This window comes from Cibotium barometz, chromosome 5 (genome assembly GCF_041138505.1).
Source record: "Cibotium barometz isolate CiBa-2024 chromosome 5, ASM4113850v1, whole genome shotgun sequence".
NCBI classification, from domain to species: Eukaryota; Viridiplantae; Streptophyta; class Polypodiopsida; order Cyatheales; family Cibotiaceae; genus Cibotium; species Cibotium barometz.
Genome location: NC_141050.1, coordinates 35,423,493 through 35,438,415, shown reverse-complemented (window position 1 = coordinate 35,438,415; position 14,923 = coordinate 35,423,493). Strand labels below are relative to the sequence as shown.

General features: G+C 47.6%; 1 protein-coding gene across 5 annotated transcripts in view; it reads left to right on the top strand.

The window, feature by feature from the left end:
• LOC147638411 (uncharacterized) overlaps positions 1-14,923 on the top strand; it is a 175,799-nt gene that overhangs the window by 56,533 nt on the left and 104,343 nt on the right. For 3 of the 5 annotated variants that reach the window (XM_086798342.1, XM_086798341.1, XM_086798343.1), the window contains 2 exons: positions 2,708-3,014; positions 12,684-12,796. In XM_086798342.1, the coding sequence (XP_086654468.1) occupies positions 2,708-3,014; positions 12,684-12,796 (420 nt within the window). Of the gene's footprint in view, positions 1-2,707; positions 3,015-12,683; positions 12,797-14,530; positions 14,598-14,923 lie in introns of all 5 variants that reach the window. The other 2 variants (XR_015265871.1, XR_015265872.1) reach the window with 1 other exon arrangement.

Sequence of the window (14,923 nt, the reverse complement as noted above, 5' to 3'; positions counted from 1 at the left end):
CTCACATGCTATCCCAACAAGAGAAGGATCATATTGTCTATGCAAACCATGCATTGGCTCTCAATGACCATCGAAAATCGGCAAGTTAGATCATGCCAAAAACCCCTTTTGGAGCTTATCCAAAGCTTTTTTTCAAAAGCATTTATGTTTTGAGATAAAAACAACGTATATCTAGCATGATGAAAGAGGATGACAATTGGACACAGAACACACACCAACTAGAGCATGAATGTGTTTTGCATTTTCAGCACGTTTTTGCAACACCGCCCAAGATGCCTCCTGACATTTGTAGGGCTCGACAAGAACTTCTGTCTCATGTTTCCAACATTGTAGATATGGATGAAGCGGTTGATTTAGAGTCCATGTTTTCAGCCATGGGACTAAACAGGGCAGTAAAGCGCTTGGTAAATGGAAGACTCCAGGATGGGATGGATTGACTGTGGAGTCCCTTTTGCAGTTTTGGCCTATGCTTGAATTGCTTATGATCCCTGAGGCTTGGAATTCGGATGTCATGCTGTGGTCCCAACCACCCTGGCCCCTCTGTCGCTAGCCAACGTTGCATCACCGGCTTCTTCCGGACCCAAGACGAGGACACCCATATAGTGGATCTCATGAACGCACCTTGGGTTGCTCTGGACCCACCTTGCCCAAGAGGAGTTACCTCGGACCAGGCCTCCGCATTCTAGCGTGCCCAACGCCCCCGGCCCTCTAGATGTCGGCCACGATCCCCTCATTAGCTCTAGATCTAGGACATGCTCCATCACCATCGAGCTACTTTTCCACGTGACGTAGTTGAGGGAGACCTCTTGGCCACACTCATTGGTCCAATGCTTGATATTTTGGAGAGTGGTATACCATCTATTGGGGGCTGATGCTCCTTTCATGTTTCATGTTCCTGGTATTCCATGATGAGATTTCCGTGGATTGTTTTGTATCACTGCAGTGAGATAATTTTGTTTTGTTTCTATTTTATTTTCTGTTCCATGATGAGAAATGCCATGGACATTATTGTATCACTTTGGTCTCATAGGCCCACTGGGTCTTTAGTAGACGCATAATCTATCTATCTATCTTTCTTTCTGTCTCTCTCTCTTTGCTGCCCACCAGGTTCATGTAACAGTGCGCTTGCACTTTCTTTCTCTTTGCTGCCCACACTCTCTCTTCCTTGCCCACCATGTCCGCGTTACAGTTCCCCTGTACCTTCTCTCTCTTCACTGCCCATTTGCTCTCTCCTCCTTGACCACCATGCCTGCGTAACAGCTCCACTGCACCTTCTCTCTCTTCACTGCACACTGTTCTCTCTCTCTCTGTTGCAAGCAATGCCTGTGTGAGTCGTCCCCTCCTCTCTCCCTGTGGGAAGTGTTTCATAGAACCTATGGCCATGTCGCCTCCCATTGGGCCATCACCAAGGATGCCACAAGAGGTGGGCTATTTGCCATTGTGAAGAATGTGATACAAGAACTGGATGCTTGTGTCAAGAACGAGCATAAGGCAGTGTTGTCCCGCTGCACACCGCCCCTCTTTGCGTTGAAGACATCCTCAAGCAACATGATGACGAAATGGAAAAAATGCAGTATGAAATGCAAACTCAGATGCAGCCTGGCCTGGATGCCATATGCAAAAGTTGGAAAGCTGAAATGCAAATGCACATGCAGACAGGATTACAAATGATCAAGGATGTGATGCATGCATGCTTAAGGACTGAAATGGATGTAATGTAAGCAGCTTGGAAGGCTGAAGATTTGCATTGAACTCTGGAAGGAGTTAGGTACGCTGAGAGAGTTCGATGGGTAAAGGGCTAGAAGAGGGCGAAATAGATGAAGGATGTGATGCATGCACGCTTAAGGACTGAAATGGATGTAATGTAAGCAGCTTGGAAGGCTGAAGATTGCATTGAACTCTGGAAGGAGTTAGGTACGCTGAGAGAGTTCGATGGGTAAAGGGCTAGAAGAGGGCGAAATAGATGAAGGATGTGATGCATGCACGCTTAAGGACTGAAATGGATGTAATGTAAGCAGCTTGGAAGGCTGAAGATTGCATTGAACTCTGGAAGGAGTTAGGTACGCTGAGAAGTGGCAATGGAGGAGACCAAAAAGGATCTCCGGGTAGAGTTTGTGAAGAAGCAAAAATCAGCCCCTATAGCGCCACAAAATGCTGTGATAATTGCACACTAGAGGAAGAAAAACACCAGAAACAGAATGCTCTTGATGTGAGGGTGACAGGATTTTCGAAAGGCTCTACACCCAATGCTGATGGGATTGCGTTATGCGAAAAAATCGGGATAGCAGGCAACCCCTTCGTTGATGCCTGGCGGGTGGTTACAAAGGAGGAGCCACAATCCAGCCATGAAATTGAGAGGGAACAGCCCCACATCTCACATTTTGGAGATGCGGCAGCCAGGACCTAGTTCCTCAGAAAGAGGGTTGCCCTTCGGGGAAAGGAAGGGGGTGTGGGTTGGGTGGGGGACGTTGGGCTCCTTTGTGACTGGACAATCTTAGAGGGAGACTATGTAAGTGGGGGTGGGGGAATGCTTAGGTCTTTTCACAAAAATTTCTTGTCTTGAAGACGTTTCTACAACTGTTGCATGTAATTTTATTGAACATGCGGCTCATATCGCTTGCTATGTAGGTGCCTTCAAACTGTTTTGGTATAGTGGTCACATTGTTTGAAATGGTTTCATAAATGTTGAGACTTGCTATTTTTGCAGGCAGAGAAGAGCCCTAATTTGCAGTATACTCATTTCATTTCTTTGCCACTTGCTTCACATCAAGATCTTGTTGAGCGAGTAAGGAGATTCCGGGATTCTGTTTTGGCTGATGAAGAGGAGGCAAGCAGCTATGTAAGCTGGTTTCCAGAAACTGCCAAGAAAGATAATTCTAGTGTGGCAGCACTTAACACTACCAAACGAGTATCTAAAATCAATGTCACTCGTATAATTGATCCTGATTTAGAGGGCTTCTTTAGCGATGATGAGTCTTCAGATGACGAAATCGAAGGCTCAGCAAGTGTGGCACGTAAGTTTTGTAATCATGTATTGCTCTATGCTTTTGGTTGCTAAGTTGGGGTATCTTGAATAGACACACATGCTCAACACTTTCAGGGTTTGTCAGGGAGCAACTGCAAATAAAAGTGGATTTTATTGCGTTGCTTAAGGTGGAAGTATTTCGAAAAGCCGTCAAGGGAAGCATATGTTTACTTGGAACATTCTCTCATGCAGCTTGTTACATCCAGTAGCGTGTTTAATTACTATCTTCTAGGATGAATTGCACTCTCATGGCTGTTTCTGCCTTACACCTTCGTATTGAAGATCCCAACAGAAACGTGTCTTTTTGGAGAGAATTGAGACCTGGTGGCCCAATCCTTGTTCAGAAAATATGGTTCGGGAGAACGTCCATTGGAATGATTTGATTGAGCCCATGTCCAGTATGGTTGAGGTTGGGAGCATTGAGATTGTGTCTATCCATGTGAATGCAATAGAGAAGAGTAATCACAGTCTGTTTGAGTACGAAGAGTGAGCGCGAACCTGTCCATCAAGAAAGGCCCACTCCACCCGAGCATGGCTAAGAGCAGATAAGTGGTGAACCTCCTTGCAGGGCAGGTACCTGTAAGCTTGGGTCATGGAGAAGATGACATAGAGGATGTTAGAAATAATGTGATCAAGCCCCTAGGTGTGCTAGCAAGTACCTTCGTGTTGATACCAATTAAAAGCCTTTCTGATAATATTCTAGCTTAGGTACAAATGATAAGAATCTTGAGAGACGTGTGTTTACACATTTAGAAGGCGTGTGACACTTGTAACATGATATATGTGCAAAGGCGGTCATGCTAGCTCTATTTAAGAGCATTTTGTATTTGTTTATTGTTGAGCAAGATTAATAAAGCATTGTGGAAATTGCTTTGTGGAAAATCACATCTTCTTCTCTCATTCTTTGTTCTCTGTTAATTTGTTAATTTCATTCGTATGAGAGAGAGGTTTATTCTGTGCTCCAACATGGTATTAGAGCTTGGTTCAAGGGCAGGGATGAGCTGCTGTCTGAGGAAGAGAGGAAGTATTTTCTTTCTGTGTGAGTCTCTGTTGATGCTGCAATGAAATCCCGTCGATGTCTGTTTGCTTCTGTTGCCGTCTGTCCAAATCTCCGTTGGCTGTTGTAAATGGCAATCTGCTTGTTGGCTGCCAGTGTGTGTATAAGCGCTTTGGTGGTGAGGCTACCCAAGCAATATGTGTTGACTGGCTTGAGGTGTATGGGCTTCTGTAGCCGGTGACACTCTATGCAGTTGTGGGCCCAAGTGTGAAGGGCGAGAAAGCTGTGGTGAGCTTCGCTTGTGTGACGGACGTCAGCAGTTTTGTGTAAGCCATTCCAGACTCTGTTTGGTGCTCTTTTTGTGTGGCATAAATCTCTTCTGCATGGCAGGTATCAGGAAGCACAGATGTGAGCATATAAGCCATGGCTTGTGTGACGACTCAAGCATGAACAGCCATGCAACATTCTGTGTGGTAGGCGTCAGCAGGCATGAAGGCAATACTTTGACAGACGTGGTGGGTGGGCTGTCAATACTATGACAATTTTTGTTTACTTTGTGGTACTTAAGGTTCACAACCTTAGGCACAAGAGCATGTTTATATGCAGCCATGTGTTGGAGTGCCATGAAAGCATGCAATTGTCTTTGTGATGTGAAAATCTTTGTGGGTAACTTACTATACACAAGTTTTGGTGTTGAGAACGTGTTGTGCCAATGAGTCTTGGTGGGAGATTTGTTTGTGACAGTGGGAGCATGTGTGCCATGCAAATGTGGAAGCATGCGTGTCATGCAAATGTGGGCGTGTGTGCCAACTCATGGTAGATAGACATTGGCTACTTGGTAGTTTCTTAGATTAAGTTGAATCTTCGTGAGTCTAAATCTGAGTTTGTTGTAAACACTCTTATAACCAGTGGGCAAATTCTGTGTGAGTTATTGGTCAAGCACACCATGTGAGGTATGGATGCTTGAAATAATGTGATCAAGTCCCTAGGTGTGCTAGCAAGTACCTTAGTGTTGATACCAATTAAAAGCCTTTGTGATAAGACCTTAGCTTAGGTACAAATGATAAGCATCTTCAGAGACATGCGTGTTTACACATTCAGAAGGTGTGTGACACTTGTAACATGCTATGTGTGCAAAGGCGGTGATGCTGGCTCTATTTTAGAGCATTTTGTATTTGTTTATTGTAGACAAGATTAATAAAGCTTTGTGGGAAATTGCTTTGTGGAAAATTGTATCTTCTTCTGTCATTTTTTGCACTCTGTTAATTTGTTAATTTCATTCACATGAGAGAGAAAGGTTTAATCTGTGCTCCAACAGAGGAAAACGAAGAGGTGTGCCTCTATCTCATCTGCCACAAAGGATCCTTCCTCCCTCCGGCAGCCGGAACTGTCAAGCTCCATCCTGGCCAGGACTGGCTAATGGTGTCGGTCAGGCGGAGGTCACTGAAGTGGTCAGAAAAGTCGATGGTGTGGTGCCGCATGGCCAGGGCGACGAAGTCACAATTCCAGTCTGGGTCTAGAGCAACACTCAATAGGAAGGAGAAGATTGCGGCCCCCACATCCTATGGTGTGGGGCAGGAGTAGTGAAGGATCATGCAAATGCAGAGAGGGGCCACCATCTCTGAGGAGGAGCTCAATTCTACCGGAAAGCACCTGAAGGAGTAATCCACCCGCAGGTGTCCCATGATCCGAGAGGGGCTTCCAGTGTACTCTGGTGGGAGGGCTGCAATCGGCAAAAGCAGGTGTCCAGCATTGGGTCAGAGCAATGCTGAACTGGTCGTCGGACCTGGCCGGAGCACGATGGATTGGGCACTGCAGGAGGCTGGTGGGAGTGAAGGGGCAGAGGGTGAAGAGGTGGGAGGGGAGGGCGGGGAGGTGCAGGAGGCAGGCATTAGAGAGGATGGAAGAGTGAGAGAGGCTTGGGGGGGGGGGTGGGGTGGAAGTGGGGGGGCTTGTTGTGTGGTGTGCGTTTGAGGCTGTGGGTCCCCTGCGCACTGAGGAGGGGGTCCAAAGAGGAGGGCCCCTCTTGGATAGAACTGGTGGCTGACTGGCCTGCCAAATTTCCTGAAGACATGACGTAAGGATCCTGATGTAAGTGCGAATAACGGTTCTCATTGGGAACCATACCTTGGGCCCCACCCCAGGGCCTGTGCCAGGTTGCTACTAGCCACGTCATTTGGGAAGGTGTTGTCTTCGTGGTCGATGGCGGGTGGGCTGCCACTGCAGCCCAGAGGATGGCTGCTGCTGCAATCCTTCTGGGGAGAGGGCCTCGCATCCGCCATTGGAGGGGGGTGAGAAGCATCTTCATATGCATGCTGGAGAAGGGGGCAAGACAACGCCTGGTGGGGGCAGGGTGAGGTCAGTCTCCTGGCTGTGTCGCCCTGACTCAAGGGGCGGTCCGAGGCGGAGTCACCTAGGGGCGGGTGGCAGCCCGCGTTGGGGGCATGGACAGGTCCTCACCAGATGGCTCTTGGGGGGGAGGGGGCGCTTGTTGTATGTACATTTGAGGCTGCGGGTCCCCCGCGCACTGAGGAGGGGGTCCGAAGAGGAGGGCCCCTCTTGGATAGAACCCGTGGCTGACTGGCCTGCCGAATTTCCTGAAGACATGACGTAAGGACCCTGATGTAAGTGCAAATAACGGTTCTCATTGGGAACCGTACCATGGGCCCCAGCCCAGGGCCTGTGCCAGGTTGCTATTAGCCACGTTATTTGGGGCGGTGTTGTCTTAAGTGGTTGATGGGAGGCGGGCTGCCACTGCAGCCCAGAGGATGGCTGCTGCTGCGATCCTTGTGGGGAGAGGGCATCTCATCCGCCATGGGAGGGGGGTGAGAAGCATCTTCATATGCATGCTGGAGATGGGGGCAACACAACACCCAGTGGCGGCAGCATGGTTGTTTGTCGTGCTGGTACGAACTTGTTCTTTCTGGTACGATTTGTACGGTACGGCAGGGTGCACCGTATGATATCGTATGGTTTGATATGACCGTTGGGCGCAGCTTCGACCGTTTGCAAAAGCGCTGTTTCTGCCTGTTTTTGTCTGTTTTTCTGCCCCTTTTTTGGCTCATCTTGGCTATAGGCTTGAGCTCTTGAGCAACTCCTTTAAAGTGCCCTCCCCTCAACCTTCCCTCACATTGAAGCTTGAAGCTCCAATGTCAATAGCTTGAACTTTGATTCTTGAATCTCTCTCTCTCTCTCGTCTCAACTATCAAGCCTCTCTCTCTCAACTATCAAGCCTCTTTGTCTCTCTGTCAACTCTCAAGCTGCTCTCTCCCCCCTCTCTTAAGCATCTCTCTCTCTAGAGAGGCAATGCTCACAGATACAGTTTCAGGAGCCGAGGATGAAGCTTTGGCTATTTGATACTCTAGTTACACGTGCACTACTGTATGGTGCCCCCATCTGGGGTCCTAGCTTATACCATAGGAGGAGGCAGAGGAGAGAGCCGGCCGAGACCGATACAGAGGAGGTATATGATGGGTGGAAGCCGATGGAGAGGCCCCTAGTGGCGATGATCTCACGCATGATTAGGAGTAAACCATCAGTGCCACATGAGATTGTGCGGGCAGAGATGGGGGCTGCACCGATAGTGACAGAGGCTCTATTCTAGACAGTGACATACTGGCATAGGCTATGGGAGTTTCCACTTGATAGATATCCCCGGCTAGCCCTGGAGTCCTCGAGACAGTTGACACTTGAGGGAGATACAGAGTGCTGGTAGGCACAAGTAGGCACTTGGTTTGGCATGCACGGTATGCAGATGGAGGCACTCCCCCCCTTCCAGTACAGCATAGAGGCCCCGTCATTTGCTCTCAGCCGCGCACAAAGCGGAATAGGGTTATCAGGAAGGACATTGTTAGACTGGATACTCAGAGGACATGGAGTTCACCTAGGCGTCCACTGGGGACAAAGATGGCCTTCTACAGAGATCACCTCCTATGCCTGACAGAGGATGGGTTCATCATCTGTCCATGCTACATGGACATACACCTATCCTTTGGGGTGAGATGTGCGATCGGCCAGATCCGCACCTCGTCCCACCAGCTGAGAGTGGAGACTGCTAGATATGGGCCTAGGGCGGCCACACCAGAGGACAGGATATGCCAGCTCTGTCATACAAAGCCCGAGACAGAGGACCATTACATATGCCGATGCCCCGTGTACTGGGGGAGGTTCCACTGCCTCTTCCGAGCTTGGTTGGGACCACTTTCCAGGATCATGGACTTGCCGGATCAGAGATGCCTGGGACTTTTTTTTTCTAGAGGACCGTAGACACAGGGAGTCCTTAGTGAGATCCAGATCAGCTGTACTTGCTGGAGGACCAGCACACAGAGCTCTCACTAACTTCTTCCATACTAGCACTCTGAGGGCCGATCCACCCATCATACCATACCACAAGCTAGTGTAGGAGCTCGGCCGAGAGGTGTGACACTCTCGACAGAGCCATTGAGTTATGCAGAGCTCGACGCCCCAGACCCCATGGCCCTCACCCACGGCCACGCCACCACAAGAAGATCCGGGCCATCATCTCCCATCATCGTAGGACATTCTCGCGCCAGCTCAGTTTTACCACCTTGAGCACCCTGTCACAGCGGCCCATGAGGGATGTATTAGGGTGATACGAGAGCTCTGTGCTCATGTACCTAGATCAGATTCTAAAGTTCTAGATTTTTGTTATCTTTCTTTATTACTATTTTGAACCCATGATTATGTACCTCATGGATATGATGTAACCCTTTGGTCTCATAGGTCATTTTGGCCTTTTGAAGACGTAAATACAACTTTCTTTCTTTCTTTCTTTCTTTCTCAAGCCTCTAGGCTCTCTCTCTCTCTCTCTCTCTTTTTCTATGCGGATGGTGCTAGATGCGATAGACAGGTTACAGAATGTAAAGGCACAGGATCATGATGGGCTAGTTGGAGAGCACTTCTCATATGCACGAGACAATTTGGCTCCGCTCATTGTACATGTGTTTAATCGTGCCATTTGTGAGGGTTTCCCGACAAGCCGGACAGAGCATATCATTGTACCACTCTTTAAGATTGGGGACCCCATGGTACCAGGCAGCTACAGGACGATCATGATTGGTCATTACTTGGCCAAATTATATGGCTCTATATTGGAGTTGGAGCTGAGCCGATGGGCAGAGAGGCATGGTCATTGAGCACATGGACAGACTGGCTTTAGGAGAGGATTTACTACCTTGGATCACATACTGACACTTCTGGCACTTATCGAAGAGGGCAGGGCATAGAAGAGAAGGATATACTGTTGTTTTGTGGACTTCCGCAAAGCCTTCGATACCGTACGACGTGCCAGGCTTATGCACAAATTGCATGACATTGAGGTACCCGAGGATATGCAGTGGGGGTATATGCTTTGTATGGGTCTGTGAGACAGGTAGAATCCGAGCTCCAGGCGGACTATCTGATAGGGTGACCAGCACGATAGGGGTGAAACAGGGATGCCCGCTATTGCCCACCGTCTTTGGACTGTACATTGATGCGGTCTCTAATTATGTAGATAGATTGGGAGGCCTAGGGGCATGCCTGACAGGGGTGTTGATACCCATCTTGTTATATGCTGATGATATTGTTCTAATCTCAGACTCTCCGGAGGGATTACAGAGACACTTGGATGCATTATAGGCTTTTTGTGCGGATAGAGATCTAACAGGGAACCTTGGGAAAACCAAGGTTATGGTGTTTAACACCACACATGCATGGGTGACGAGATCAGAGCCTCAGTTCACTTTCCGAGGGGAGCCGATAGAGTACGTCAGGTCATATGTCTCTACTTGGGAGTTACTTTCACAGGACCGCGTTTCTCCCCGAAGGAGGCAGCAGCAGCTAGATTAGCTCGAGGGCATGGAGCCTTGGGGGCACTTGAGAGACAGTGTGCACACATACAGTTTCAGGAGCCACGCACCAAATTGTGGCTATTTGATATGTTTGTCACATCGACCCTCGTGTCCGGAGCTCCAATTTGGGGGCCCAATATACATCACAGATCTCAGAGAGGGACAGATGAGGGATGGAGGCAAATGGAGAGACCACTGATTTTGATGATTGCCCGCATGATTTGGAGCAAATCATCAGTACCACATGAGATTGTTCGGGCTTAGCTGGGCGCCCCACCAGTAGTAACCGACGCCCTATTCCAAGCAGTTACCTTTTTACAGCGGCTATGGGAGCTCCCTCAGTAGAGGTACTCCCGGCGTACATGGATATACACCTATCACATGGGATACGTTGTGTCATTGGACAGATCCAGACCTCATCACACCAGCTGCGGATTGAGATGACCGCATTTGTCAGCTATGCTTCCAGGAGGTAGAGATAAAGGAACATTACATTTGCCAATGTACAGTCTATTATGAGATCTGAGGGAGATATCACTGCCTCTTCTGAGGGGTTTTGGGCCGTTACGCAGGGTCATGGAGTTTGAGGATCAGAGATGCCTGAGATTGTTTCTACTTGAGCTAAGGAGACACAGAGAGATCCTCTTGGCAGACAAGAGGCCGAGCCATGATGTACCTAGACAGATTTCTTCGGCACCAGCACCAGCAACCCAACCCACACACCTCCTGATATCTCCATTGGGCCATCAGGGCACCAACCACGCTCCCAGGGAGTCACCACTGATAGAGCAGTTATCTTATGTCGTGCTCGTCGGCCACGCCTACAAGGATCCCGACCACGGCATCCTCACCATCGCTAATCAGAGCCATTATTGCTCGGCATCGGAGGCGCCTACCTCGCTTCTACGACCTCTCCATTCTAGACAGCCCCATGGCGGAGATACTTGATCTAAGGAGAGGGCAACACTTTAAGTGATCAGCATACATGGATCTTCTTGATATACATTTTTCAGTATTTTCCAGTATTTTCTACTCAGTATCATCTCGGAGTCTTACAATTCTGTTCTTATAACTGTAGGACAATCAGTTTATTGTACTTTTTAGTCTCATTTAGTTGTTCTCTTCGATGAGACACCAACTTCAGATGTACTCTCAGTTTTGGTCTCATAGGCTACTATGGCCTCTTAGAGACGTTAATGTATCATTTCATTTCATTTCATTTCTCTCTCAAGCCTATCCATCTCTTCTAAGTTCTCTTCTAAGTTGTCTTTGTCTCTCTATTACAATGACAAGGGAGAAGAATGAAGCCTTCAATCTGCATGCTATCCATGTTGAGAAAGTCGAAGGAAAGTCCGAGGCATATAGGTGGACTTGTAAGTATTGCGGTGGTGGACTTGTAGGTATTGTGGCAAACAATACACAAACTCTACCCGCTGCTGAAAACAGGGTTGTTGAGGGAAGGAATTGAGAGAATTGGGGAAGGTTCTCAGGCGAGGCTAAGAGCACTGGAATGGATGGGAGACGCACTGCCTTGAGGATTGTCAAAGTGGGGATTGTCAAAGCTGTTATCTGGGGGTCTGAATGACCTGTGCAAGGGTACTATCGAGTGCCTAGAGAAGATTGCGGTACTCTTTGGGCAAGCTGAGAAGCAAATTGTCACGGGGAAGCATGACACGGATGCCAAGTCCAGCGAGAAGCCATGGTGCTATCGAGTAAACTAGCCTGAGCAATGTGTAACGTGATGGGGCTCTGCAGCCGGATCCGATCCGCCAAGGTGATAAGAGGCAAACTCTACTTTGGATGTTGTCAAGCACTGTGGCTTATTTGCAAGCCTCTTCATTAGCTTGCAAACTCCTTGGTAGCTCTCCTGCCAGGGGCTTGATTATTCAAGACCTTCTGCAAGCCTTTCTATCAGTGAGCAGGGTGGATCCCTAATATCCAGTTCGTAGGGAATGGCTAGAGTTGAACATCCGCGTCAGATAGTTGGTAATGTAGAATGGTCTCGGTAGAGGAAGGTGGAGTGGCTGCCATGGAGTCCTCCGAATGGGTGGAACCAGAGACCAACGAGCAATGCCGAGTGAAGATCAAAATGGTATCCTGTGTGCAGAACGAAGCGGGTTATACAGATGAGAGTCTGGAGGGCTCAAAAAAGGCGGGAAGAAAAATCCCAGAAGGACGGAAAAAGGGGGGGGGGTGGGGGAGGAGGACGGGGGGGGGGGGGGGGGGGGGGGGGGGGGGGGGACGTGAGAAGGCAAAAAAGGGGGTGGGGGCAATCTTCAGCTGCAACTGCGCACAAAAGATGGGGAGGGAGGGGCAGTGTGAGAGGAGAATGGAGGGGGGCGGGGGGGGCGTCGGGGGAACATCAGAAGAGCGACGGGGGACCTCACAAGGTAAAGCAGGAGCTCAAGCTTTTTCTGCAATTGCCATCTAAAATGCGACCCTCTGGCATTAGCTGAAGTTCACAATGTGATCTTGGAATTCCTTTAGACTTTTTTGTTTGTGTACTGCTAGGTGCTTTTTTTAGTGAAAGGGTGAGCAGTTCCTGCATTCAGATCCGGGGAAGCCTGTTTAAAGGAACTAATTTCAAATCTGTAACTTGGTTTATTGATGTGACAAACTACATTCAGATTTAACCTCATTGTTGCTGCCATGTAAGTTACACTGCTTTCTTCTTGGCCCTTTCACAAGGAAAACTCATCAATGCTCTCGTCTATGTTCTGTCTGTACAAAGTTCTTTTAAGAAGGAGAAAACATGGTGAAGTCATCAAAGCACACAAACCTAGGCTGAAATAACAATGGTTTAATGCAGGTAGCAGAATCAGCAGATCTCTTTTTATAAAGCCAGAAACTATTCATCTCACTGTTTTGATGTTGAAGCTCTTCACTGAACAACGTGTCAGTATTGCGGCTGAGGTTTTGCAGGTATTAAGCTGGCCAACTTTCCTTGTTTACTTCTTGGTCAGCTTTGGTGCCTTTGCTTTTGGCCAATTTTATGTTGTATTGTGGAATGCTGTTATGTAGCCGATGCCTGTGCTTATCAACACCTGCGTTGGTTACAAAACCACATGCTTTACTTGGCGTCGTTGTGTGCTGTCATGCAACTGATGTATGTCAATACCTTCGATTTCCTATAAGGTTCCAGGTGGTTATTATGCATAGAGTTGCATGGTTGAAGGCATGGGTCTCTGTAGCAGGCTGCAATTGCAAAGCAGGCTAATGTTTGCATGTTGACAGCAACCCTTCTTGAGTCCCGAGGATGCCCCAGTATAAGTACTCTTGTCTTTAGCAGGAAGTGTAGGGCCTGTAGGACCCTTGCCACCGCTAAAGGCAGTTGCTCCCGCAAACCTTTGTTTCAATGTTATTCGAAGTACGACTGGAATGGATTTTGGGGTGAGCGGATTTGGGTGTTAGGGGCTGGACCATTTGTTCAAGAGCTGGAGGTTGTGGATTTGAAATCACCTCACATGCTCGCTCCTTACAGGACAGTAAGCTGGAGGTTGGGTGTTAGGGGCTGGACCATTTGTTCAAGAGCTGGAGGTTGTGGATCTGAGATCATCTGCTTGCTCCTCACATGACAGTGAGCACCGAGTGTGCTCACAGCTGTTCTCACATGTGCCCACATTTCGGCCCAAAGGAGTTGTGCGGGCCATCAAAGGTCTCAGAAAATATTTGCTCCTTTTGCAGGCACCCCTGGAAGTGATGGTCTCCCCAAAAATTACGTGGGATCCCCTTTTCTAATAAGACAAGAAAACCTGCTTGAAATGTAACCTCAAACAGCTTTGTAGGTGAGTTGCTTTCTAGGTACAAAGAATACGTTCAATATGCTCCATACAGTTGTCAGCTGGATCTAAAAATGCAGGATCCAGGATTAGTAACTCAAGTAATCTACCTTTCTTTTCCACATGCATGCACACCAGGTACTCCCCCGCCCCTTCCCCTCCCCCTCCCCAAAAAAAAACACATGATTTATGAAAAACATCTCTTGCAATTTTAAGACACTATACTTGAGAAATCTTTTGAAAATGCACAACGTAAGCTCTCACCACAATGACCCTCTAGATATTTGAAAACGGCAAAAATTAAAAACTCAGATGTCACGAAATCATGCCAGGTTATAATAGATTACAATTTACCTTTCTTGACGAGGATGTGTAGGGTATTTTTCAAAACAGTGTTTTCAAGAAGGACCGCATAAGATAATTATCTAGATAATTACCTTCATTTTCTTTAGTACATTTTCTTGGATTTTGGGAAGAAAAATCCTACTTGCATGTTGATGGTGCCAGGTTCCGTTGGGATCTGTTGGGTTGGAAATTAGGATGCAAACATGAGAACCTTGCTGACAAGAGGAAGGTTTCTCGGCATATGTGAGAATGGCTACTACGTGAGCCCTAAAAGGGCCGTTTGTGCAACTATGCTAACTATGCTTCACATCGTAGCGTAGGCCTACCTTTGGGAGTGTGATTGGCATGATACATGTGGAGTTCACAAGTGACAGGATGATAAACATGGATTATACATAAAGAAATCTTGTGTTGTTTTTTATTAACTTTAGAATGCAAATGCAGTTCTCGTAAGTGGTAAAAGGTGACTAGTCCTTTTCCTCACTTTCTCTGGGTCTGAATGCGAACTGATCACAGGGTTTGGCTTGTCCAGGGGGTCAAACCTAAAGTGCTGGAAGCTTTGGATGGACATGAACCCGAGAGTGCATTTAAAATGGATAGTGAGTACGGAGTCCTTTGTCTTCTTAACTGCTTGATTGTAGCATCAAAAGTGCTCGAATGTTATCATTTGTTTTGTTGGAACATGTGACTTGCGCATGCTCATATTAATACATATCCGCATGCATACCCAATACTACACACACACACACACACACTTTTTTTTTTGTGAAAACGAAGAAATTATATTATGAAACATCCATTTCACATCAGGGCAGTGCTCGAGAAAAGAGCCTATGCCCTATCCATCAGAAATAGTAAAAAGAAAAGCTGAATACAAGAAACATCCAAATCTTCCTCATGTAAAGCATCATATAAGGACTGCCGC